General features: G+C 38.2%; 1 protein-coding gene across 10 annotated transcripts; it reads left to right on the top strand.

Annotated features, from left to right (window-relative positions):
• The first annotated feature begins 224 nt into the window (after nt 1-224).
• Nucleotides 225-25,147, top strand: LOC105338357 (potassium voltage-gated channel protein Shaw). Of its 10 annotated transcripts, none has more exons than XM_034450963.2 (8): nt 225-507; nt 12,473-13,174; nt 15,201-16,113; nt 16,733-16,771; nt 19,211-19,234; nt 20,440-20,616; nt 21,648-21,812; nt 23,078-25,147. In XM_034450963.2, exons 2-8 carry the CDS (start codon nt 12,653-12,655, stop codon nt 23,233-23,235), a joined length of 1,998 nt encoding a protein of 665 aa, XP_034306854.1. In that variant the 5' UTR covers nt 225-507; nt 12,473-12,652; the 3' UTR covers nt 23,236-25,147. The 10 variants fall into 10 exon arrangements, with proteins under 10 accessions (XP_034306854.1, XP_011441737.1, XP_011441740.1 ...); XM_011443429.4 differs by lacking the exon at nt 225-507 and adding an exon at nt 2,760-2,941; XM_011443431.4 differs by lacking the exon at nt 225-507 and adding an exon at nt 2,761-2,941 and having other exon boundaries at nt 12,473-13,165.
• The last annotated feature ends 29 nt before the right edge of the window (nt 25,148-25,176 follow it).

Here is a 25,176-nt window from a genome sequence, read left to right as displayed (position 1 = left end):
GTAGTTCTGAGGGCCGTCACAGCGCTAGCTTCTAGTGAAGTGTAGTACTGAGGATTTCCACAGCATTATCTTCTAGTGAAGTGTATTATTACTAAAGTATTACTGAGGGTCTCCATAGCTCCTAGTGTCCTTGTAAAGTGTAGTACTGAGGGTCGACACTGAGGTGTATCTAGTATCGATCCGAGCCATAGATTGCGGCACCATGTCTTTCTCCGGATCATAAAGATGAACCTAAATCACAGGTCACACTCAGCTCACTTCTGGAAGGAATTTCCTCGTCCAATCACAGCGCTAGGAGAGCGGAGGATCGGGCCCCTCGGGGACGCACAGGGGCACTGAGGCATGAAGTACTTTCTGAAGTGTGTGCTGCTTTTTCCACACGATTGCACGTTTTATTTTCGAAAAAGGAATGTAAATCCATATCAGCTAGACGAGGCTATCTACCGTATATCTCGTGCTAAGGATCAGGAACTAAAGTTGCCTTATGTCACCAGTGATGACTTCCAAGTTAGTATTGATTGCAGAAATTCAACAGCAATGACTTTTTGTAATTGAATTACTAAATATTTAAGGCTCATTATCGATTTCCGGCAAACGATTATGTGATAATATATAGGTACAGAATTGCAAAATAAAAAACGAATATAATCCCAGCTGCCCATATCTAAGGGTTTTGTAACCATCACGTGTATGTCCATCCGTCTGTCCTTTGTCTGCATGGCTGTCCATCTGTCCGTCTGTCTTTTATCTGTCTGTTTGTCCTTTGTTCGTCAGTTTGTCCATCTGCCTGTGCGTCTGTCCTTTGTTTGTCTGTTTGTCCATCTGCCTGTGCGTCTGTCCTTTGTTTGTCTGTTTGCCTGTCCGGTTTTGTGTTTGTCAGAGATACAGAAGTTTGCAGAACATGGCTGCCCAGGGAAGAGTGCAAGCCATAACGACTCGTCACACTGTTGATGAATTGTTAGAAGTGGAAACAATGCTTCAGGTGGAATGAGAACACCTTCAGTTTTCTGCCGAAGCATCTGCGATGCAATCGATCATTTTTGTTTCAACTCTCGTCTGTTATTCTCTTAGGGTAATTCCTTGACCGGAAATGACAAAGTACCCGTACCGGAACTACCTCGATCTCGCGACAACAAATTGTGAAAGATTACTTTTACACGTGCGTGCGAACTCGGCAGTATTTTGCGTGATAACTTCAATAGCCTCTGTAGACAAGAAACGCTCACGGTGATCGTCGATAATACAACTTAAAGACAACTAACGGGTTAACCGACATGCAAGTACAGGACTATTTGAATTTCCCTCCCTTCCAAAAATACAATAAATGAAGTCAAATAAAATAAAAGGCAAAAACTGATAAAAACCAGTCATGTGTTTACTGGTATGTTTTTTGGGGGGTTTTGGGGTTTTTTTTTTTTTTTTGCTTAAAACCTCACAGATAATTTTAAAAAACAATAATTGTTTATTTCAATTTGGTAGATAAAATCCAACGAGAACATTAATTAAGAAAATTTTCAAAATATTTTTGAAATGTACTCCCAAAATTCATTTATCTTAAGTATGTGCTTAATGATAGAAGATTGATAGACTGCCTTTATTGTACGAATGTTTACTGGTCAATTACAACACTTCGATTTGATAGACTAAGTAAAAAAAAACGGGTTTCGAACATTTGGAGAAGTCCTGATACCAGAGAGATTGTTTTATGAAGAACTTCCCTGTACAGTATTCCCAAGCAAAATTATCGCGACCAGAAGTAAACGCCCGCCGTTTCTGATACAGGTACTACGGGTCGCTAGGAGTTGCTAGGGGATCGTTAGATTTTTTGGACTTTGTGACGGATATTTATTCGTAAATGAAATATATCTGTGTTGTTTAGACAAAGCCGAGAAGTTCTGTATCTAAAATATGTTAGAACATTTCCCACAAAAATTATCAGAGGGTTATCGTTCGCCACCCCTCCCCATTCACTAGATTATTGAAAAAATAAACCTCTGAAATTAAACGACATACTTTCCCCCATTTTTTTCTCTCCAAAAAAGTAAACAGGTCTTTATCTCACTCTCTATCATATTTATTTTAACGGATTGATATAATATCCTATCTCTCTCTCTCTTTCTCCTCTCTCTCTCTCTGTGGCTCAGGGCGGCGACACGCGACGGCTCGCTATAGCGCGGACGTTGTCTTTCCCCGGTCGATCGGCCGGCTTAACATTCATGGGCAACTTAATTAAGAACTCTTTAGATACCAAATGCCCTTCAACAATTCTCTCAAGTACTATTGTGTGTTGAATGGTGGGTGTTTGGGATCGATACATCGATTTCTTTAAACTGTTTGAAAGGACTTACTAACATCTGGCTCGCCAGTAAAGAAGTCCGTAGGAACCATTATTGTATAAAACTTTTTACGAGCAAAAATTGTAGCGATTGTTATCATCAAAGAAAAAAATCTATATTGAGAATTGATAAATGTTCTTTAACATCAATTTCGGTTATTTTGTTTGAGTACTCAGAACATGCCTATGTCCACTAGTAGATCGATAAAGACAGTATCGAGAGACCAATGGTAAATATTGTTTTAGTGAATCGTTCATGAAAGGCCGATATCCCCCCCCCCCCCCTCCTTCAAATAAAATAAAATAAATGGAAATTCAATAAAAGTAAAACTTGTATGTTAATGGTATCAATATTTCGCTGTGTTGGGGATCCAGTGAGCAAGCTCTCAGTTCTCTCTCGCTCTCCGCGCTCTTGCTAATGGAATCGCCCGCAATCAATATTTCGTCTACAGAAACTCGCTAACACGGCCTGCTGCTGAAAAGTCGAGGATCTCCGAGCGTTATAAACTCCTCTCCCCATACAGGCGCTGTACCAGGACTAGTAGTGTTCGTTATAGAAGCAGTCATGGATTTATTTCATTCTGAACACCGATTTGACCCGGACAGGTAGGGTGTTTGACTCTATTAGCTTGCCTTGTTCTTTACGATTCTCTCTCTCCGCCGGTCGGGAATTTTCTCGACAAGCCGGAAGAAGGGTCGATGGATGCTTGTAAAACAGGGAGATGAAATTATGAATTTCTCGCCGTATTATATCTCTGTTGTTCGTTAGACCCCCGTGCCGGATCCATCTGTTTAATATAAGAACGTTCCCTTCTGGAAAGCTAGAATCGCTCGCGGGGTCTTGGGTCTACACAAATCTGAGGGCTTCAAGTGAAACATTAACATATATTGATCCAGATTGATTCGTCCTTCTCTCGGAGTTTGGGTCGAGATTCTCAACTGTCAATAAACTTTGTATCCACGACAAGAAAACGCAAAAACATGTCTCATTCTTAAATATGTATATTTTTATATGGTATGTTGTTGCTGCTAGAGGCTTGATTTTCCAAAGCTTTTATAAGAATGGCAGCTTCACAGAATTTGTCTCGGTTTGAATCGTGTGTTTAATTGGCGATCATATTCCGCCATCTATTTTGTTCCAATTAATTATTCATTGTCTTGTGATGACTTTTATGCCTTACCGACACAGAAGGTGCAATGTGCCGGGGACGACGTGAACGAGAGAGAGAGAGAGAGAGAGAGAGAGAGAGAGAGAGAGAGAGAGAGAGAGAGTTATATATTTTGACCCTGAAAGAATGAATAGATGATGAGATTTGTGCCTGAGATGTATGAATGTCATACTGATATAATTTTTTATTAAAATTGAGAAATTGAAAAAGCATCAACAAATACCGCAATTCTACAATTTACAATATACAGGAAATCTGGTGAAGCGGTTCCCTGCCGTTGTTTACGATTGATAAGATCGGTGACTCGCCATTGAGGCCAGATAGATATTTTTCACGGCTGAGAGTGAGAGAAAGTGGGTAGTTATGAATGGTCCGTACCCATGTGATTATCTCGCGGAACACAATGTAAACATCGCCTGCTTCTGTTAACAGTCCTCGTCACGTGTTAATATTTTTATGACGCCGAAACCTATTTCATTAACATTCCTGTGAATGCAATTAATTTTTTATATGTATGAATGATATGAAAATTGTTTTTAAAAATACCCTAATCATCATGGCGAGAAGAATAAAAACTCGAGCCTTACCAAGTGAGAAAAAATCGGCAGCATGGTATTATGAGCGTGCGTACAATTCAGTATAAACCTTCAAGTGATGGACAAATGTTTCTCTTAAGGCGATTGATTGTGATAAAAGCAAAGGTGTGCTATTGTGGTCATTAGTTATAGAATGATCTAAATCTCTTGTATGCGTGTACATGAAATGGAATCGTTCATCACAGTTCCCTTTACTACTTAAAACCAGGAATTACTGGGTAGTGGAATCACTTAGCGATTCTTTGTATCTGAGGTATAAAGGATGGTATACTTTGTATCTGAGGTATAAAGGATGGTATACTTTGTATCTGAGGTATAAAGGATGGTATACTTTGTATCTGAGGTATAAAGGATGGTATACTTTGTATCTGAGGTATAAAGGATGGTATCAGGTTGAGGCAGACGAGGGAAAACGAATGAATACTGGACATGGATTAAAAGACAAATCAATTTCAAATTGCTATTTGCCCTCTGTTTTATGAGATAGAAAGTATTCTTTCAAGGTGCACTATTTTAGGTGAAATTTCCCACTAGTATTATAAAATATCTATTATTTTCATATAATAGTATAAATTGTAATCAAAATATTAACACTTTTTTAACACAGTGATATAACTCATGTTGTAAAGTACCCTTTTAAGAGTTATCGTTCATCTTAGAGGGATGTTGTACCGTAATGTAGGAGTTATCTTGATTAGAATAGGGTCTCGGGTCATAAAAGGCCGTGTATTGTGAGCTGTGTCACAGCTGTACTGCATGACATAAAAACGAAGAGAATTGAGTAATGACGATATATTTAAAATCAGAGACAAAAATAACAAAGGTAACAAACACTAGATAAATACAATACATATAAAGATTTACACAGGTAAATCAGAGTTTTGATGGAATAATATTACGTAAACTCACTAACTGTATGTCACGCGACAGTATACATTTACAGATCATGGCATGACAGACTTAGGAAGGACAAGTTGAGTCATTGTTTCAAAAGTAAGCCTTATATCTCATTTAGAGGATGCGAGGGGATAAGTAAGAATATTTCAATACAGATTGTTATTAAATAATAAATTAATAAATGTACTCTAGTTATGTTAAAGGTATTAAATATTTATGGGTTTTTTTTTTTTATTTTAGTAGAAATTGACAGGAAGGAAATAATAGAATAAGCATACAACTTTGACTTGTAACATATTCATTTTGTGATAAGAATTGAAGATAGAGGGGTTTTTGGCTCCTGTAAAAGTGAAAGGTTAGCCAGTATGTAGGGTAGAACATTTATAAATACTAGGAATCTTGGTAGGTGATCTAATTTCACGCCACCATCCCCGGCCATGAACTAAGAAACAATCCAGCGATTGTTTTCTGTTTCTTTCTAAATCCAGATTTCATCCAAAGTCTTTGAAAAGGCCAGTTTATGAAATAAGTAGCATTGTTTTATTGGAACCAATCAACTGCCGGTTGATCCGCCTACCCTTGAGTAGCCAGGATCGGGACAGGTATGTTATTGGAGACCGCCATCTGTGATTGTATTACTTTTGATAGAAAACTAACACCGAACATGGATATTTTTGGAAACCGGATCGGTTAACGAATTGCCAAGGCATTGATCGTTTTTACAAGATATTTAAAGTATTTTATTATAGCCATTTGTCAAACAATATGTGCACCTTATGTGATTTGGAAATCGATGCTAATTTTTAATCTCTTTTGCTGTGAATAATTTATCCGGCAATTTTTACTTCACTGCAAATGAAAAACTTAATTGTTATTCGAGGCCGTATAGCGCCACCTCTTGTCAATCCACGACAGCGGTGCATTAAAAAACTAATGCCTAGAAAGTGATTGATTGGTATTTGTTTGAAAAGATTTTTGTTACAACATTTACACCTTCTGAACAAACCGTTGTCCCCGGAGGCTTAGCGAGGAAAAGATCGCGCTGAGTTTCCCGGATAAACATTGATCTATCTATATAGTGTAGTCGTGTCGGTGGGTAAACGCGCCTCACTTCTCTCTGTGTACTTATGAATAAGAAAGTCTGAGTTAACAATGGGATATATTGGTGTTACGGCATACTGTCAGGGAACATAAGAGTTTAATTATGAAAAAGTTCATCATCAGAATAATAAAATGGATCTGGCTAATGCGATATAATCGTTACCCTTAGTCCTCAATAGAATGAAACAAAGATTTTTTTAGAAAGATAATTTCATTATTCTTTTTAGCTAGATACAACTATTTTTTGGATAGAAATATAACTACAATGTCAAACTATTTATTGCACACCTCGTTACACCTGTGATTACCTTTAATCTGCTGACGTAGGGCTAGCTGGAGCCCGGATCTTTCGAAATAAATTGTGTAAAGAGTAGTATGCTGCTAATTAATTTATCGAATCTACATTCTTTGTGTGTTTTTGGAAGCAGCAGGAAAACAAATTGATGCTTGTCGCGGCTTGTCCCTTCTTGCAGTTAATAGGCCGCGAACACTCTTGTGACGCTGGTAACAGACGCGCGGCGGAATCGAACACGATTCTTATCTTGAAATCTTTGATCCGCCCTGGTAATGGAAACTAATCGTATCAGAATACTATCTCGCATAGATAACCCTCGTGTACATGCTTTCATTCATACACATCGTATAGCTGGTATGCTATAGAGCTAGACTCTCTGTTGGAGTTTGGGAACCTACATTGAGATATATCTGTACTTTTTTTTAACACGGACGTTAGATTTCATTTCAAATAGAGAAACAGCTAGCAATCCACATGTGTTAGTTCCGTAATATGCTAATTCAGGAATTCGGAAACCTGTAACTAGCATTCGGGAGCCCTCTTGGAGATTGGATATATGGAGTTGGAACATGTATAAACATTTCAGAAATCTAATCTTGTACAACAAGAACCTTATGGCTTTGTAGATAAAAAGCATTCCTAGGTCTAACGGAGCACACTTCACGCGCTTACAATTTGTCTAAAAATAGCAACACGTTAGTCATTTCCGCACCTCGGATTAAAGACAGTTATAGTAATTGGTTTAACGAGTGTGATTATAATTACTCTACTGCTCAAAACTTGGAAATGAGTCCTGATAGGTTAAAAACTCTGGAAAAAGTTTTTAGAAAACCTCGAACACCCTATCTATGCCATCAATAGAATGTTGATGACCAAATGAAAACGTCTGAAAGAAATCAGTGACATCAAAGAAAGTACTAAATTAAAAATATATATAAAGCTGATTTTTATTCCTACAAACAAGCAACAGCGTTATCCATAATGAAGGTTGTTGACTGTAGCAAGGACTATAGACCGAAACGGTCCCATCACTATTCGTCACAAAGCTTTTACTACACGCGCCCTATATACAGAAGTCCCCACGCGCCTTATATACAGGAGTCCCCACGCACTAAAAGGTTTTCTGGTTGCCCGTCTTTTCTTGAGACACATAGGCCGCGGTGCCATTCTCCAGAAATCTGCCCGTTTTATCGATTATCAGACGATCGCTCGGTGAGGCCTGGATTTATGGCCGAGTGTTGACTCTCAGCACGTTTATTGGTCTCCGGGAGGTGTGTTAGCTACAACACCGAGCTTTTGAAAGCGAACCAGATTTCGACCTTCGCGATCCTGCAAAATGTACGCTCAAGGAGGTTAAAGCCGAGGAAGTGGCTCTCGTTATGAAAGTCCTGGCTGGGATGAATCTCATCTTCACGTCTTTAGAAATTGGATTACACTATGAGATGAATCCGGAACCAGCTCGTCGCAAAGCCTGATAAATCTTCTGTATTGTCGTTAAGATTATTTATTTGAGAGTGGACGTCGGATCTTCTATCGATCGTAATTCTCCGGTATTAGATTCTGTACTCGCTCAAAACATTACACTCCATCTGAGATGTCTTACATCATACATGGTTATCCAATAGAACCAAATCATTAGAATTGATAGGCCTCTGCTCCTAAGACCGTCGACATTTAATTAGACGATCCAATGGGGTATCCATGTTGATGAAACACTCTATTGATTTTGCCGAACAACCTTGCTTAAATTAACTCCATTCCTACTGATGTCGATAATGCTACTCCGTTCTGTTTCTATTTATAGTTGTCACGTTTGTTTCTAATTTCTGAAATTTTGAGATTATTTCAACTAGCGTCCCTCCTCCCCCCTTCTTATGCATCCCCTCATAATGGGTAGTTTACATATACTTATACATATACAAGGAAATTCTTAATCTTGTGGGCAAATTTATCAATGATAACATACTATAGTACTCATTTTAAGTGAAATATTGTTGGAATTAACGTTGTCATTTGCTATAGTTGTTAAACTTTAATACATTCTGCACTATTCTTTGGCATGTCTTTCTCTTGTAATTATCATAATATGTCATATGTACTTTTCTGTTCTGGACTCCGAATTAGAAATAAACGATCTGTATCTGTATACTTGTAAATATTGCAGCAGCAATACTTTTATACTTTTAAATTCAATTTCACTGTTTATTTCCCTATTTTCAATTTAATTTTGTACATGGCGTCAGAAAAGTGGGGAGGGGGGGGGGGGGGCAACTTCATCTTAATTTAATTTTTTGTATGTAAATTTAAGAAAAGGGGGGGGGGGGGCTGCCCCCCCCCCCTTTGATGCTACATGCCTGATATCTCTAGTACAGTAGTATTCTGTCTCAAACATTGAGTGTCACGTTGTTTGAGGCAAGTGATTGACATAACGACCATGTTACATTAAGAATAAGATACATCTTATTCTAGCAATCTGTGTTTGCTGTTCTGTAATAAGGGCCTCTCCGTAATAAGAGTACGTTACATGAGACGGACAGCCACAGATAACATCTGCAGCCTCAGCAATAGACAGAATCCCCCGGTCCTTGACGTCACAAGATGGATTGACATGTTCATGTTTATATGTAGATTTATTGGTGTTTTACTCCACAGAGCTATTGACCTGTCTCCGTGTAACTGAAGTATACAGCGAACGAGGATCGTCCACATAATTTTGTTTCATTTTCCTATGAGTTTTTGATTATTTTGAATTTGCTTGATAACATTTGACAGGTCATTGATTTATAACTACTTCATATTATCTGCCTTATAATCATTTACGAACTTTGAAGATATTTGATTGCGCACCTGTTAAACCAGTGCAAAACCGAACTCGTATGTTGGTCAACATGATTCTTTTTGGATTAAAACTACGCTGTATCGTGGAGTATATATCTTATGATATACATTAGACATTCAAGATATATTGTAAAGTTCGGATCATTTTAGAAACATTTACATTTATTTCTTCACTGAATCTCGGATGAAATTGTATTATATCGTATTATCGCAGACTGCTGTCAGAAAAAAGGCTATGACGTCATGCACGATGACCATCTCTCAAGAGGGCTTAAATCGATATACTTTACTTTTGAAATAATTAAGTGAAACATCTTTATTATGCATGAACAAGAGGGTTACGTATAAGACGCTTACAGGGTTTAATGTGATTTTAATTTTGGAAAGGGGATCCAACATCTTAATTCTCCCCAGCCGAGAGAGAACAAGGGTTTCATCAAATTTAACTGAACGGAATGAAGCGGCTGACATATTATATATCAAAACATTTAATGAATGAAGGTAGCTGAGATTAATAGGCCTGGAAGCTGTCTAAACTCTCCAAAAAATCTAAAACTGAAGAGTGCATCTCCCGCGTCAGACGAAGCGATCCTGTAATGGCGTTCGTCAGCACTTTCTCAGCATTGCGGCAGTCTTCTTTAAATATTTTCTTTTAATTTCGTCGGCCGAAACCTTTCATATTCTGACGAATTTCCACTTTCCAATTACTTTCCTCGTAGATAGCTTACATATTTCAGTAAATAAGATTGAAAACGAAATGAAAGTCTACATTTTTATGTGAGCAAAATATGACAAATACGTGTAGAAAATGTAATCCGGTAATCCTCTGAAATTGTCCTAACATTGCAATAGAAAAGTTTGGGGGGGGGGGGGGGTGTTGTGGGTTAACCAACTTGTATCAGCATCTTTCCTGGAGATTTAGTCAGCTTATCGCAAATTGTTTATATTCTATGATACACAAATCCCTTTGTAGTTAGCGGCGGTATATCGGAGGAACCGAGTTCGTCCGGGAGTCGACAGGGGCTGATAAGAAGGGATAATATACAGTACTAGCGATATTACTCACATCGTATGGGAAGGCCGGGTAATTAATTGTTCCGAATGTCAAAAAGAAACTTGGAAAGTTTTTGTAACTTTATTAGATTCTGATTGGATGATGGACCCACACCCCTTATTCTTTAACTGTTCTGTGCCCCTTTCCCCATGTTTAGGGTTCTGACCCCCCCCCCCCCCACCCTCCCCCATCAGTCTTTGATTGGTTCCCACAGAAGACCCTCTGACATAGGTACTTTTGTTTGATTAACTTATGAAACACACAAATGTCCTAAAACCTTGTCTTTCCCGTCAACTTTTTGCCTCTACCGCTTGTAATACGATCAAACAACGTTCATAGGAAGAAGAAACAGCGTAACCGGAAGAGACCTTAGCCTCAGATATTTGGCAGTTTATCCGTCACACATACCAGGATGTGCTTGATTACAAATATATAAAAGAGAATATTTTCTGCAGTAGAATTTTCATTGAGACGTTCTTAGCTGTTTACTACACGAACTAAACGCAATTGTGGATGAGGAAAATTTGTGTTTGAGTGAGTGGGTGGGTGGGGGGGGGGGACTAGGTTTCAGGGTCAGGGTAGTGGTGATGGGGAATTTAAAGAATAAGGTATACCAGTATACACTTGTGTTGAAAATCAGAAACAAACGCACATATTTTTGTAAATAATAATATATATCGATATGCACGTGTTTGACATTCTATGTAAGAACATACCCGGTATTTGTTTTAATTTGTTGTATTTCAGATTGAACAAATTTGTTTTCCTTGGTGTACGATTTAATACCAAGTATACGAGGGTTGTTCGGAAATTATTGAGACATTTAATCTTTCTCCCTTCCGAAAAAAGATAAATAATTGAAATTTCAACAGAAAGTAAACCAAGATACCTTTTAGAACCATTTTAACAATAGCTTGGACTTTGGGTAGTTGTGTGAAACAGCGATGTGACGTAGGCCTGTCTATTTCTTTGAAATCAACAAGATTTGGCTGACTTTTGAGCTAAGACTACGCAGTCGGTGCATATTTCACTTAAAACCGCGCCATCCAACCGAAAGTCCAAGGTCTTGTTAAAATGGTTCTATTATTGTAAAAAATTAAAGAAAATGACATCAATTGTTCATTCCTTGTAAGCCAACAGCCTTGCCTACATCCAGTGATCCGGGGTTAAACGCCTTACAAACGAACGAAAAACATGCACTTACTGTACTATTCTTCATATTTTCTTTTTATTTATAATAACACGCCTTTCCATCGTATTGTTTTTGTTTAAGCAAAGCTATGTTATTATGAATGATTTGGAGAAAATATACGGTCATTATGCATAAATTATTTACCGTTGTAAATGAGCTTACGTCTAGTTTAAATCGGTACATCCTTTTAATTCCTTTTCTTTTAAAAGATACAGTCGATTTTTTGTTCATAAAAATTATATTTATGCAAGAATAAATAACAACACCCCCCCCCCCTTAAAAAAAAAAATTAACCCCCCCCCCCCCTGAAATCTGCAATGGTATTAACTTTGTACAGGAGTTTGACGTACATCTGATTTTGTGATAAATACTTTTATTTATACACGTGTCTTGTTTGTTTCTAATAGTATACAAGTATTAGTTCAAATGCTTTTGTTTTATCACTTCTATTTATACATGTACATGTTAATGAGACGATGTTTTTAATATATTTTAAGGAGAATAACACATTTATCGTCTTTATCATAACAACTGTTAAAGTAGTCCAGGACTCAAGGTTGTCTACACCTGCTCTATTGTATTATAATAAGTTCGACTTTCAGTTTGTCACTTGATATCAATACGTCTGGAGAGGTTTCTTCGTTGTTATAACTCGGCGATGTACACCGAGGACAAAAAATCCGATTTGTTTTATTTTTTTGCGTCATCTGTTCGTGTTTTACGGGATAGCTCCGGCAGCGGTCCGTCTGGGGTAGAGTGGTGCCAAGAGAGCCGGCCGATGGTGTTTTGTCTCTGAACCCCAGGCGTGCCGCTTTTGACATTAATGTTGCATAGAGCTTTTGGCAAAACATGTATAAACAAAGCAATTCTCAACTGTGTATATTCTAATCCAATTTATAGCATAATCCTATTTCTATATAATGAGGAAAATGAAGTTTGGAAGCTTTATGAAATATTGACAAGTTTTCATTGATCGAGTAACCTCTGTGTTGTAGACTGCCTCTCCAGCCGTCTCTGGAACATGGGTAAGAGGAAGAAAGCGCTGACCGAGGTGGCGATGTGAAAGTGACACACGTTTGCAACTGACTAATCATTTCTTGAATTCTTCGGATGATATATATATATAACATTGTTACGTGAAATATAAGTGAAATAATTTTTGTTCTTACAAAACCATGACAACGATAGACGATAATCGGGTCATTCTTAATGTTGGCGGCATCCGCCATGAGACTTATAAAGCCACCCTAAAGAAGATTCCAGCCACGCGTCTCTCCCGACTGACCGAGGCGCTGGCCAACTATGACCCCATACTTAACGAGTACTTCTTCGACCGCCACCCTGGGGTGTTCGCGCAGATCCTCAACTACTACCGCACAGGGAAGCTCCACTACCCCACCGATGTCTGTGGCCCGCTGTTTGAGGAAGAACTCGAGTTCTGGGGGTTGGATTCGAACCAAGTGGAGCCGTGCTGCTGGATGACCTACACCCAACACAGGGATACTCAGGACGTGCTGGCCATCTTGGATCGGCTGGACCTGGACACAGACAAACCGACGGAGGAGGACATCATGAAGAAGTTTGGATGGGAGGAGGAATACAGGGCGGGGGAGCTGAACTGCTGGCAGAGGATCCAGCCCAAGATATGGGCCCTCTTTGACGAGCCCTACTCCTCCAATGCTGCCAAGGTAAGACGGGTAAGACATTGTGTACCTATATAAAGATAAGGAGTCGGCGGGCGTTATTCGGTGAACTGGGGTCGTAGACGTTTACTTAACTGTGGATAAGTATTTAGACAATGTCGACAGGCCTTACAATAGATCTGTCTCGATTTACACACGCGGGATGCAAGATTCTGCGAGTGAGTAAACATTCTAGTTTATCTCTGGGAAGGGGAATTAGTTAAATACTTAACTCCGAAGAAATAATTGGCTTTGACGTTTAGTGGATTCGGGTGGTAGAAAGTCGTTAATTATTCTGCACGTTGACGTCATTTCTATCAATGGGAATCTCATACTTTTCTGTTAAACAAGATGTAATTAAAAGAAATAAAATTGTGGAATAACAATTATTAATTCTCAAAGATAAAACAAAGATTAAGTGTTTAAAAAAAATATCAGAATTTATATCAGAGGGATTATAAATTTAATTTCAATTCATAAGAGCAATTTCAGAAGAATCATAAATCGTGAATTTACGACAAACGTTAAAAATATAACAGAAAAATATCAGAATTCAATGGTACATTGATTCATAATAGCATTTATGTAGGTAGGTGGTTTGAATCTGTCTCTGTATAGCTGCCCTGGAATGGTTGCTGACCATCTCGGACCGTTTATGCCCTTTCATCAGGGAAGATGCCATTGAAGGCAGGCATTAAGGCTGGTCGATTACTCCAGGGTAACACAGGATTCTGGCATTAAGCTTCTCTTTGGCTGATCCGGGTTCTGGAAATCGTTCATTTTTGCCAGTTTGTTTATAGAACGATATTTTTAACAGAAGTCGAAATGTGTGGTGAAGAGAACTGTTCTGAATGAATAACGATGATATTCCGTCAGTAATTCCTCCTCCTAACAGCCGTGGAGTGATCTTCTCGATCATCAGCCATCGTCTGACACCCAATCATCGTAGGTCCAGGAAGAAATCGGAGCTTTATTCTCCGCCATTAGTAGTCTTATTTATAGATCTGCCGTCTGCTGGTGTGTGCTGAGAAAGTGGTAAACAATAGGGAAAAAATAAAGAAATTATTGTAAACAAAATAAAGGTTAATCAAAAATGTAACAGATCAAGAAGTAAACAAACTATAATTTATGACTTCTCACCCCCCCCCCCCCCCCCCCCAAAAAAAAGAAGATGAATTTTATAATAAGACTGGAATAAATATAAGTCATTACGAGTTTAAAGGGTATAGAAATATATTGATGAAGACACAAGATGAAATAAAAATACATACTTTTCTAATTAGAAATAGTTGATAGATTGTACATATTTTCCTTGAACCACAAAAAGTGTTGATAATTACGCAAAGATTCTATAGTAATTGCGTTCTATGAAAACAATGCGTGCAAAACTCATCAACCGATCAAATTAATCCAAAACTATTTTGGCGGAAGCCGATGAGGTCTATTTAGCTGTAATAGAATTCTTGTTTCTGCGTTTCCATGTGACACAGTTTTCCTAAAAACAGACTCGATGAATCTGAAATTTCCCGGAGGGGTGGGGGCATTCTTAAATTATGACTGTACATTCCGGGGACAGATGTGGTACGGATGAGTTCTTAGCTTTGATTGGGGGTGGGGGAGGAGAAACCACACAAGTGGTGCAAACTGATCATCTTCAGGAGTGGGAGAACAATTGTCGATTTCTTGGAATTCATCAGAACAGAGGTGGTTCTTTGGGGGTCCACTTCAGAACAATCTCCGTGTACTAAGACCGCTTGCTCCTTTGTCTTTCATCTTTTAAGATAATTAGGGATCAAACTGTTTTTTAGAAATATCGCAGCCAATTTTGTCAATGACAGTTGCCGTTTTGGTACATGTAAAATGTTCAGGAATGGTAAAAATAAAATCATGATATAGTGTTATAATGTAAACTTTTTTTTTCATTCTTTTCATATTGTAATTGTAAATCAAATTTTCTGCAATATTTTAGGCATGGTAACTATTGCATCTTTTTTATCAGCCCACGCATCACTCATTTGATACAACATGTCTTCCTTTGTAGGTCATCGCCGTTGTATCAGTATTTTTCATCGTGGTTTCTATTTTATCCTTCTGTTTGAAAACACATCCCGAGATGCGAGTTCCAGTGCTCAAGAATACCACTTCGAACACCTCCGACGGCGGACTCTCATGGCGGCTAGAGAAGAAGAAGACAGAGCCCCATCAGGCGTTCTTTTACATTGAATGTGCAAGCAATGCTTGGTTTACATTTGAAATAATAATTCGATTGATAGTTGCACCAAATAAGTTAGATTTTCTGAAAGCACCGGTGAACATAATAGATATTATAGCTACTCTTTCATTCTATTTGGATTTTATGTTGACGAAGCTGAAACAAGAAAATGATATTCTGGAGTTCTTTAGCATCATCCGTATCATGCGACTTTGTAAGCTTACACGGCATTCCGCCGGACTCAAGATCCTAATTCATACTTTCAAGGCGAGTGCCAAGGAACTCGTGCTGCTAGTGTTTTTCCTTGTGTTGGGCATTGTGATTTTTGCCGCTCTGATATTTTATGCGGAACGAATTCAATATAATCCGGATAACGATTTCACGTCCATTCCGGTTGGACTGTGGTGGGCTATCGTTACTATGACAACCGTGGGGTACGGAGACATGGCGCCAAAGACGTACGTGGGTATGTTTGTGGGGGCGCTGTGTGCTCTGCTGGGGGTACTGACTATTGCGCTCCCAGTCCCCGTCATAGTCAGCAACTTCGCCCTGTTCTATTCTCATACGCAGGCGCGATCCAAACTACCGAAGAAGAGGAGGCGGGTCCTTCCGGTTGAACTGCCTCGACCGAAGGGCCCCAAGGGCATGGGGCCCGGGGGAGGTCCCCCTCCCATCAACAGGCACAGGAACGCCATCAAGCATCCCCCTGTGGGTCAGCCGGACCATAAGATCAACAGAATGGGTGAGTACTCGCTTTAGAGTTGTGTGTCGTTCTTTTTTTTCCTTCTAATGTCATTTTTCTTGTCGGTTTTTAATCGCTTATGCAGCATTTCAATTGTTCGTTCAAAGTAGAATAGGATGTCTAAATATTTGATCGTGCATGCTTTTTCTTCATACTATTTCAACTTGTGATAATGAAATGTAAATATTGAAAAGCAGAATGTTTTGTAGATTTTCAATCGAGTTTAGGTGTTTTTCTACCAAACTAATTGTTTAATTTTCATTTAACATTGTAAACCCTGGTTCTTTAATATGCCTTGTGAAACAATCATTCGCTAGCTCATTAAATGTGTAAACGTTTTGTGTGGCACCATCCTAATCTAGATTCACGTTTGGACAAAAACAAGATCTGTCAAAACTTGTTGACGTTCTAGAGCAACACACAAGTAGTATTAATGCAGGGTTTATCTCAAGGAGGCACAATAAGCCACCAATCAATACCTTGTAAGCATCGTCTATATATGGCAATAAATAGAAGTTTGTTTAAAGCATTCGTTCTTTTTCATATTTTACTATTGTGTGACATTTTACAGATGTGTTTCATTTGAACTTTAACTGATTGTTTTCTTACCCCTCTAAAGATCAAGGTTGTACAATACAGCAATTGATGCCCTTTCGTAGTAAGTTACTGGTATACATCTGTATTTATGTGTGGCGCATGCGCTTCTGTAGATAGGTGACTTCCTGTCTTTACTAACATCATTTGTACAGACTAACTCTTACTGTGCTTTGTCTATTCAGAACACGCTGTTATCCGATGCCATGTTCTCCCTTCTCATCGGAAATCTCACTTCATTATACCACTTTGATTTAGGTCTCCCGATAGACAAATATTTGTCTCTGGTAAACCCTTGCAACTCTACTGCAGTATATACATTGTGAGCACTTTTTCTAGTTGGGCTATGGAAGTATGGACCACATGCTTCAGTCTTGTTTTCCTTGTTTGATGGAACAAACCTGAGTTTATAATGCCCTTGGTAGATGTAATAAAGACCCTCTGCACCTAAAATGTGTAAATTGAATTACGCTAGACACAAAATCTGATAAATATTTATGAATTGGTGACGTGTTAACCAGCAGCTCTATCAACTCTGCCTAGATTCCGTAATTCTTTGACGCAGACACAGAATTGATCAAAGAGTCAGAAAAATATTTAGATTTTATATCTATTTATATTTTCTATTCTAATTGGCTTCCATGTTCTCGGTTCGTTCTCGGTGTAACTGTGAGGTAGATAAGGCTGCACTCAGAAGACTCGGGCAGGAGACAGCCCTGTTTCTCTTTGATTGGTCCTTGTGATAGTTCTATACCGATCTAACCAAACAGCTGCCATTGATGTCAACTTAGTTGTTCCACGCACAAGTAATCTAAACAACTCGCATTTATGATCACAACGCATATCAGAGAAACCTTACTTCAATTTGAACCAAAAAATCAATTTAAAGTGAATTGTCTTGTTTCGTTTCAGACTATTTTTGGCATGATTAGATATGCATTTTAACACGGTCTTTGTGGGTTTTTTTTCCATCATCACCTAGGTGTTAGAAAGAGGGCATTGATCATTGATTAAACGACTGAGACTTACTAGACAACCGTTTTCGCTAATCTTGGAGATACTGGCACTGCACTAATTGGTCGATCATCTTATTACACCTGTGATGCCGGCCTCCCCCGATCACCTTCGTCGTGGAGGGTCAGACGCTGCTCCAAACAACCCCCCTGTCAGTCGTAACATTGCTATTTTTATAACCCACCACTATCCGCCAGTTGACCCCCGGTTTTCAATCATATTTTCCCAGTAAAAAATAATCTTTATAGCCTGTTATTTCTTTAAGACTTATTCCTGATAAAAAAAAAATTAGGGGGAAATCCCCGATGATTTTTCTAGAGATTGCCATATACCTTTGCAAACAGCTAATCTGAGTATTTTTTGATTGAAAAAAAAATTGTTTTCACATGGAAATTAATTGTCCATTTTGAGACATAACCAGAATAACCTCACTTTTGCACCACTTATTATCACAGGGACCTGGCGTTATATCTTCTTACCTAATAGTAAATGTTAAAAAAATTAAAGTAATACAAATAATGTAACACCAGGTGCCTCTGTGAATTACTTATCAAAAACCTTTGCTTCATTATGTCTTAAATGACGCACATTGTAACAGCAGATTTATACAATGATTTGAATTACAAAAAACCTTACCCTTTGATCACTCTTCAAAGAATGGGACAGTTTTACACTTTTTTTCTGTGACCCCAGGGGTGAGGTGCACTGGCGTCGGAAGCAAAATGAAAGTGGGGGGGCTAGACTATTCCTCAGAAATATTGAGAAAAAAGTAATTCCCAAAATCATGGAAATCCTAATCCGTGGGGGGGGGGGGGGGGGGGGCTATACTTCCACAATAAAAAAAAAATTTACTTACCCAATTTTTTTTCATTTTCATGAAATTCCTAATCCGTGGGGGGGGGGGGGGGGGGGCTAGTATGCTTCTGAATCCAACTTATCAATCTTTCAAGGTAAATTTAGGAACAATATTCTTTCCTGCGAGAAAAAGTGGGGGGCTGAACCCTCTACCATGCTATGTTTCTAATGGTTAGGTATAACTTTGCAAAAAAAGTGGGGGGGCTAAGCCCCCCCTAGCCCCCCGGTTCCGACGCCTATGAGGTGTTACCTTTGGGCTACCGCCTGTGTAGCATAGTGACCATACTGCATGCCGACAATTCAACAACTCTCACATTGCATGCCTACTAACGCAAGATAGATTAGAAAACATCTATTTGTATCTATCTGTATCATGACTGATGTTTAGATGTCTAATGTATTGAGAGCCTTATGACACGCTTCTATGGAGTCTCCATCACTTGTGTATATAGATCTACTAATATCAATGAATAATTCAAACAGTGAACTCAACTGATAAATTGTTTGTAGAAAGTTTTTACAATGACTTAGTAAAATGAGAGAGAGAATGTGTGTGTATGTGTGTGCATTGGCCAGTAGTGCTATTAAATGTATAGAATGCTAATGTGTCGCATTAAATCTTTCTCGTCCGCAGCATATCCGTACGGGTATTTCTTAGGTATAGTATGCCATGGTTTTGCCGTGAGATACAATTTTCTTGATTGCAATACAAGGGAGGAAAATAAGCTGAAAGATCATTATCATAGACGATAGCAAGAATTCGGCCTTCGATTTCTTATTACTGTTACCGCGCAAACATAATGGCTTGTTTTTGGAAGGGATGGGTATTTTTTCATCATCACGAACTCGACGTGGTTGAAAATTGGCGATAACAGTAAAACTGTTTTTTAGTGGTCGTTGATTCGCTGTCGTCTGCGTCTCTTTCAGTATTATTTCCCTCGCCACCACTGTTGACTCAACTGGTTGTTGCCACGTGACTGAGGTTGTGTGACGCTGCGGTTTGTGGTTAGTGTGGTGGCGACCAGTTTGAGTCTTTATAAACCTTTCGTTCCTTACACATTATAACATTACAACAGCTACTATATTACACAGAATGAATGCATATATACTCGTCACCTTACACACTGGGGCAACCGTTTGGTTTTTGCGTTATTACAATATACAGCTGAGAGGAAAGATCATTGTGATAATGTGCATGTTTATGTTGATTAGCACCCGGTAATTGTATACATTCTTAGCATTAGTACTAATCTCACTATGTAGCCAATGACGACAGCAATATTTACTAACATCATGACATATATAAACAAATATTACCATTTCTCGATCTGTAGTAACTGGGATAGTAGACAAGTGTTTTATCAGTGAGTAGCTTAACATTTATTCTGCAGATAATCTGTAAACATACTTCTTCTCCAAAATAACCTTTGTAATTAATTTAGACTCATCTGAATTTCTGTAGCTTTCTGGTTGATCGTAGATTGGGAGAACTTACAGTGTTGACTGAGAAAATAGCACTCTCATTAAATATAATGTCTTACATATAGCTTAATTTCCACCTTGCATTTAAAAATGTTCCTAGAACATTAACCGTTGAAGCAAATCGGATCATTATATCTCATAAAAGAGGGCAATTAGAGACTGAGCTGGTTCATAAAACCACGTTGAACGAAAGCAACCTTTGCAGTTAATTAACTCGTTATAGGAAGGAAAATTGAACTTGTTTCCATTTAAGACCTTGGCAATGTGTCTGTACTCGCTAACACCTTCATGTAGAAAATGGTACATATTGTTTACTTTTGCCAGTTTCATACTAATCGCATGTCGTCTGCTAATATGTGCTATTTTGTGTTGCTTCTGTAGGCCGGGCTGGAGAGGAATCGATCCCGATGTTGATGATAAATCACACTGATAAAGAGGACAGTACGGTACCTCGATCCCGACCCCAATCCAATGTGGTAGACAAGAGCCCACCCCGCCTTGTGGAAATAAGTTCAAACCCCGGAACCCCTCTTAAAGTTACCGAAATTAAGCCATCGGGTTTGTATTTGGAGGAATTTTGTGGCTTAATGTCGTCATTATTTTATTTCAAATTTTCCCCCTTTTGTTTCCAAGAACCGCAACAAAATTGCGATATTTTTACAAGTACCCCTGACGTTACGACTGTCGGTTTTAAGAAGTGAACAAATTTTGATATAATCTTCACGTTTTACTGTGTTTGCCAATGCTTTGCAGAACCAACCAAGTGTTAGCCTGCTTGAGGCTGCTTCTAGCTTGTTTTTTTAGTCTGTGTAGTTCTGTAGTTACGGCCTTTTAAAGCATTATTCTAACTTTACTTAAAATCAATATCACCATCCATGATAGAGTTGCATGTTGTCGTTAGTGTGGCAGAGATTGGAATGTTCGATTTCTGGAGAGAGAATACTGGTAAATAATAGTCACTTCGTACAAACACGCACAAAAAACAAGCCATGCTTGAAATGCATGGAGACATGCTAAACGAGCGTCGTCTCACATTTCTCCTCGCTTTTCTGTAAATATCAAGGCTTTACTTCACTCACAGTTTTAAGAATATTGCAACGATCAACAAGAATTGGTAAGGAAGCAACCAGCGACTGCCATCCTCTTGCTGGGTTTAATTAACATTCAAGTATAGCTGCTTTATCTCTTTGTTTTGAAGATGAGAAGATCAGCAAAATCTGAAGCATCTTCCCTAATGTCAGAGTAAATCATTTTATCGGATTTTTTTAATAGAGAAAAAAGAAGCACTTTTCATTATATTACTCTCTAGCCATTTGCTACCATTAGGATGTTGTAAAATAATCTCTCAAATGAAATAACAATTTATAGTCAAATACATGTCAAAGCCATAATTAAAATGATGAAATTCAAAGAAACATGCACACAGATTGTTTCTGTTTGTTTACAATGGTTGAATTTCATTAACTACTGTGCAGAGACGACAATGACCAAACACATCATTGTCCCACTTACTAGGTGTTAAACAACATATAGCATGGCCGATACTGATACATATGTTTATTGACCTTTCCTCTTGCTCTGTTTGACAGATGCCGCTGGGATCACCAGTCTTATCATGGCACCTAACGCCAACCTAAACAGTACCCCCGTGGGGAGCAGTAACTCTGTGACAGCCACCACCGCCAGCCTGGGGGTCACCACCAACTCTGTCACAAGTAATGTCACCACATCCACCTCGATAAACCAGGACAAGAGTGAGTAGCATTCGGTGGTGTTTGATGATGTAATTCTCGTGGTACTATCCTGTCAGAATTACCTTTCATTAGTACATGTACATGCTTCACACCTCGAACTATGGATTTTTGCTGATATCAAATGACTTGGTACACACCAAGTCCAAGCTTCACGGCTCAGTAGCCATGTTATGTAACCATATTAATTAATTAATTGGTAATTGACTAATAGTTGCCGCATCTTGGGTTGAAAGAATAAACCCTTGCTGATGCCTATTTGAACGAAAAAAAAAAGTAATCTAAAGTAATAAATAAATAGATAAGCATGGACGCGATGCTTCTTAATTACATACTAATTTAGGAAAAAAACTTAATGTACATGTATAGAATATATAAATATGTTTTCAACGTTTGTGAAGTTGCTTTTATTTTTGCCTTAAAATACATGTACATTTCAAATGCAAAATACGCAAAGACTATTTTTACTCTATTATCGTTTGGTTGCATTATTTACTTCTGTGCAGTACACTTTGTAAACAAATAAAGCGACTTGCAAGGATAGCTATAGACTTCTATAAGTGACTGTAAATATTATTGAAAGCGATCAGCAGTTTATAAGCATTAATCGGATTAATGGGATTAACAAATCTTTTAAAATTTATCACATGTTATTCAATGTTTGATTTAGTGAATCAAAGATTATGTAATTCTAAATGCATACTATGAATAACCTTTTATGTTCTTATTCGTTACAACTCAAACTAAAGTAATAAATTACAGTAAGCAAACAAATAGATTAGCATGGACATGATGCTTCTAAATTAAATACTAATATATTATAAGATATGCAATATATACCGGTATATATATATTAATTGGAGAAACTTCATCCAAACCTTGAAACAGAAAATAACACAGAAACTGTTCCAAAGAACGATAATACATAGCTCATTACACATACAGAGAATTATTTTTACTTCAAGGGCAGACCAATAATCTCTGTCTTTGATATCTCACTAAAGACAAAAACCAGCAGAAAGAATTTTAGAGCATGCTTATTATCTGGGTAAAAAATAATGGTCGTGTACTCATATATAACAATTAACCAAAAATGATTATATAAACTCATACAGCGTTAGTTTGATTAGTTGAAAAATAATTTGTATTTCAATAGATGAAGATTACCGATGGTTGAAACCATAGTTTTAAACGTGTTTAGAACTCCAGCCTTGAGACCGTGTTTTTGCTTTAGTGAGTTTGCTGACAATTATTTTCATTTGTTACAGAGGACCTGGTAAACAACTCTCATGTAGCGGACGGGGCGACAACAGACTCCACCAAACTCTCGAATTCCTCCGCGGTGAACAACTCGGCGGAAGCGCGTCACTACTCCCCCTCCACCTCACCCCCCAAGTCTAACAATCTGGTGGCGGTGAATACGTAACCCAGGCCACGTGTCGCTATGTCGTACCGCTCAGTGACTTCCAACCGCGCAAGACATATCGGTAACTCAGCTTGTGATATCTACGTCACGCCTGCTCCTTCGAACCGGAAGTAGGACTGTATTTCAAGGGTGGTAGTTAGAATGTCCTAGTGTCCTGCTTCAGATGACAAAGCGACACCTGGTGTAGGTTAGGAACAATCTTAGAGAAATGTGATGATTTTTTTTATTCAGTCGGCATTTCTTATGAGAACATTTGAATTAATTCACTTCCTGTATCCGTGCTGTGAATTCCTCACCTTGTGTGTTGTCCATATAGCTGAAACTTAGGAAATTACTAAAACAATGATTGTCAATCACCAAGGTTAATGTATTCGTTTCCCCAAAACAAGATAACTAGGAAAATTATATACCTTGTTTCTAATTTTGAAGAAATCTAAGCGTGTACTGGTTACAAAACCGTTTGCAACGAACTTCCCAACTCTATCAGCTGTTGATAGTAGCTTGTTTTGTTTTTTGATTCTACGTACAACGCAACCAAACGATATTATTCTCTTACAGTATTCTCAGAGGACGTGATCAACAGAACGGTAGAATCCAGTCGATATTTTAATGTGTCTCTGGAATCTGATTGAAGTGATACAAATTAAAGGTCCCGGATGTTTTGACTATCCACAGGAAGTCTCGACTATCTCCGTACTCCTTACTTCTAAACTGAACTCACCCAATTCCAAAACGGCCATACCGTATTTTTTATCGTGACTAAAACTAAATATAGCATATTTATTAGAGATTTCTTAAATTGCACAAGATATATATCTTTATATAACACGTCAACTTGATTTTTATGTATTGCCTGCACAGAAATGGTTTCCAGCGCACCGAGTAGTCCGCAATAGAGTCGCTACAAGTCCCAGTGTATCAATACCGAATTATTCCGGCAAGGATTTTATTGTGTAAAATTGACGCAGTTCCCGTTTTCAATCCTAGAGATTTTGCTGCAATACGCTGATATTTAACTATGCTGTTGACATTCTTGTGAAATTTATTTTTCTTCTCCCCTAGTGTTTAGTGTTCTGTGTTAAAAGTTGGTGGAGCACGAGCAGGGAGTTGTGTTTGTGAAGCAGACCTATATCAACCGTGTGTGCGTGTGTTTCTTGTATATATCTGTTTATTACTATATTATATATATACACAGCGAAATGTTATTTTTCATTGTTCTCCTTCAAAATATATAATCTCATTCAGACACTATAGTTTCATTTCATACAAGCAAACAAGAGACTCGTGGACATATGCCGCACAAAGACCACATTAAATAGAATGTGTTCCATCTAAATACAAATTGCTGCTCTTTTTATTTGATCCATCGATTTCAAATAACCAATAAAACAGCCAGTCTCAAAATACGTGTAGGTCACAGAGGCGAAGTGGCGCTGTATACCAGACTCTGTTCACGGGTGTTTGTCGAGGTTTGGAAACTGAACAAGCCCTTTGTTCATAATTTGCACTTGTTTGCCCAGTGAAAAATACCGAAAATTATATATAGAACTATAAATGTGAATTGTTTAATAGTATTGAATAGAGGGGTTGGGAGGCGAACTGTTTATTTAATAGTCTTATAGTCTTAATAGTCATAGCAAAAATACAAAACCCCAAAACCAAACCAAAAGGACAAACACTATCATTACACATGAAACTTCATCAAATGACGATTATCTAGACATTCTGGGGACCCATCGTATCCATGGTTACGGGATACACAGCGGTCCCTGTAAACTATTTGGGCTCCCCCGCCAGTTTTTATACTACAGTAAATTCCTTCTTGACCGCCCAATCTTTTGCCTGTCTATTTCGGACAAGCACGTCTTATCGTTATCTTCTGCAGATTGACAATAAAGCATCGTACATATTACTCAGTCTGTTGTTTTGTTTTTGGTATTG

Source organism: Magallana gigas, chromosome 5, assembly GCF_963853765.1.
Source record: "Magallana gigas chromosome 5, xbMagGiga1.1, whole genome shotgun sequence".
Lineage (NCBI taxonomy): Eukaryota > Metazoa > Mollusca > Bivalvia > Ostreida > Ostreidae > Magallana > Magallana gigas.
The sequence above is the reverse complement of the archived record's forward strand: the minus strand, read 5'-3'. Positions and strand labels throughout refer to the sequence as shown.

What these genes read in the sequence shown, in the direction of transcription:
- LOC105338357 (XM_034450963.2), top strand. Translation starts at nt 12,653, where the DNA reads ATGACAACGATAGACGATAATCGGGTCATTCTTAATGTTGGCGGCATC. An exon ending in ATGCTGCCAAGGTAAGACGG is followed by an intron (nt 13,175 to 15,200) that starts GTAAGACATTGT and finishes CTTCCTTTGTAG; the next exon opens with GTCATCGCCGTTGTATCAGT. An exon ending in CCATAAGATCAACAGAATGG is followed by an intron (nt 16,114 to 16,732) that starts GTGAGTACTCGC and finishes ACCCCTCTAAAG; the next exon opens with ATCAAGGTTGTACAATACAG.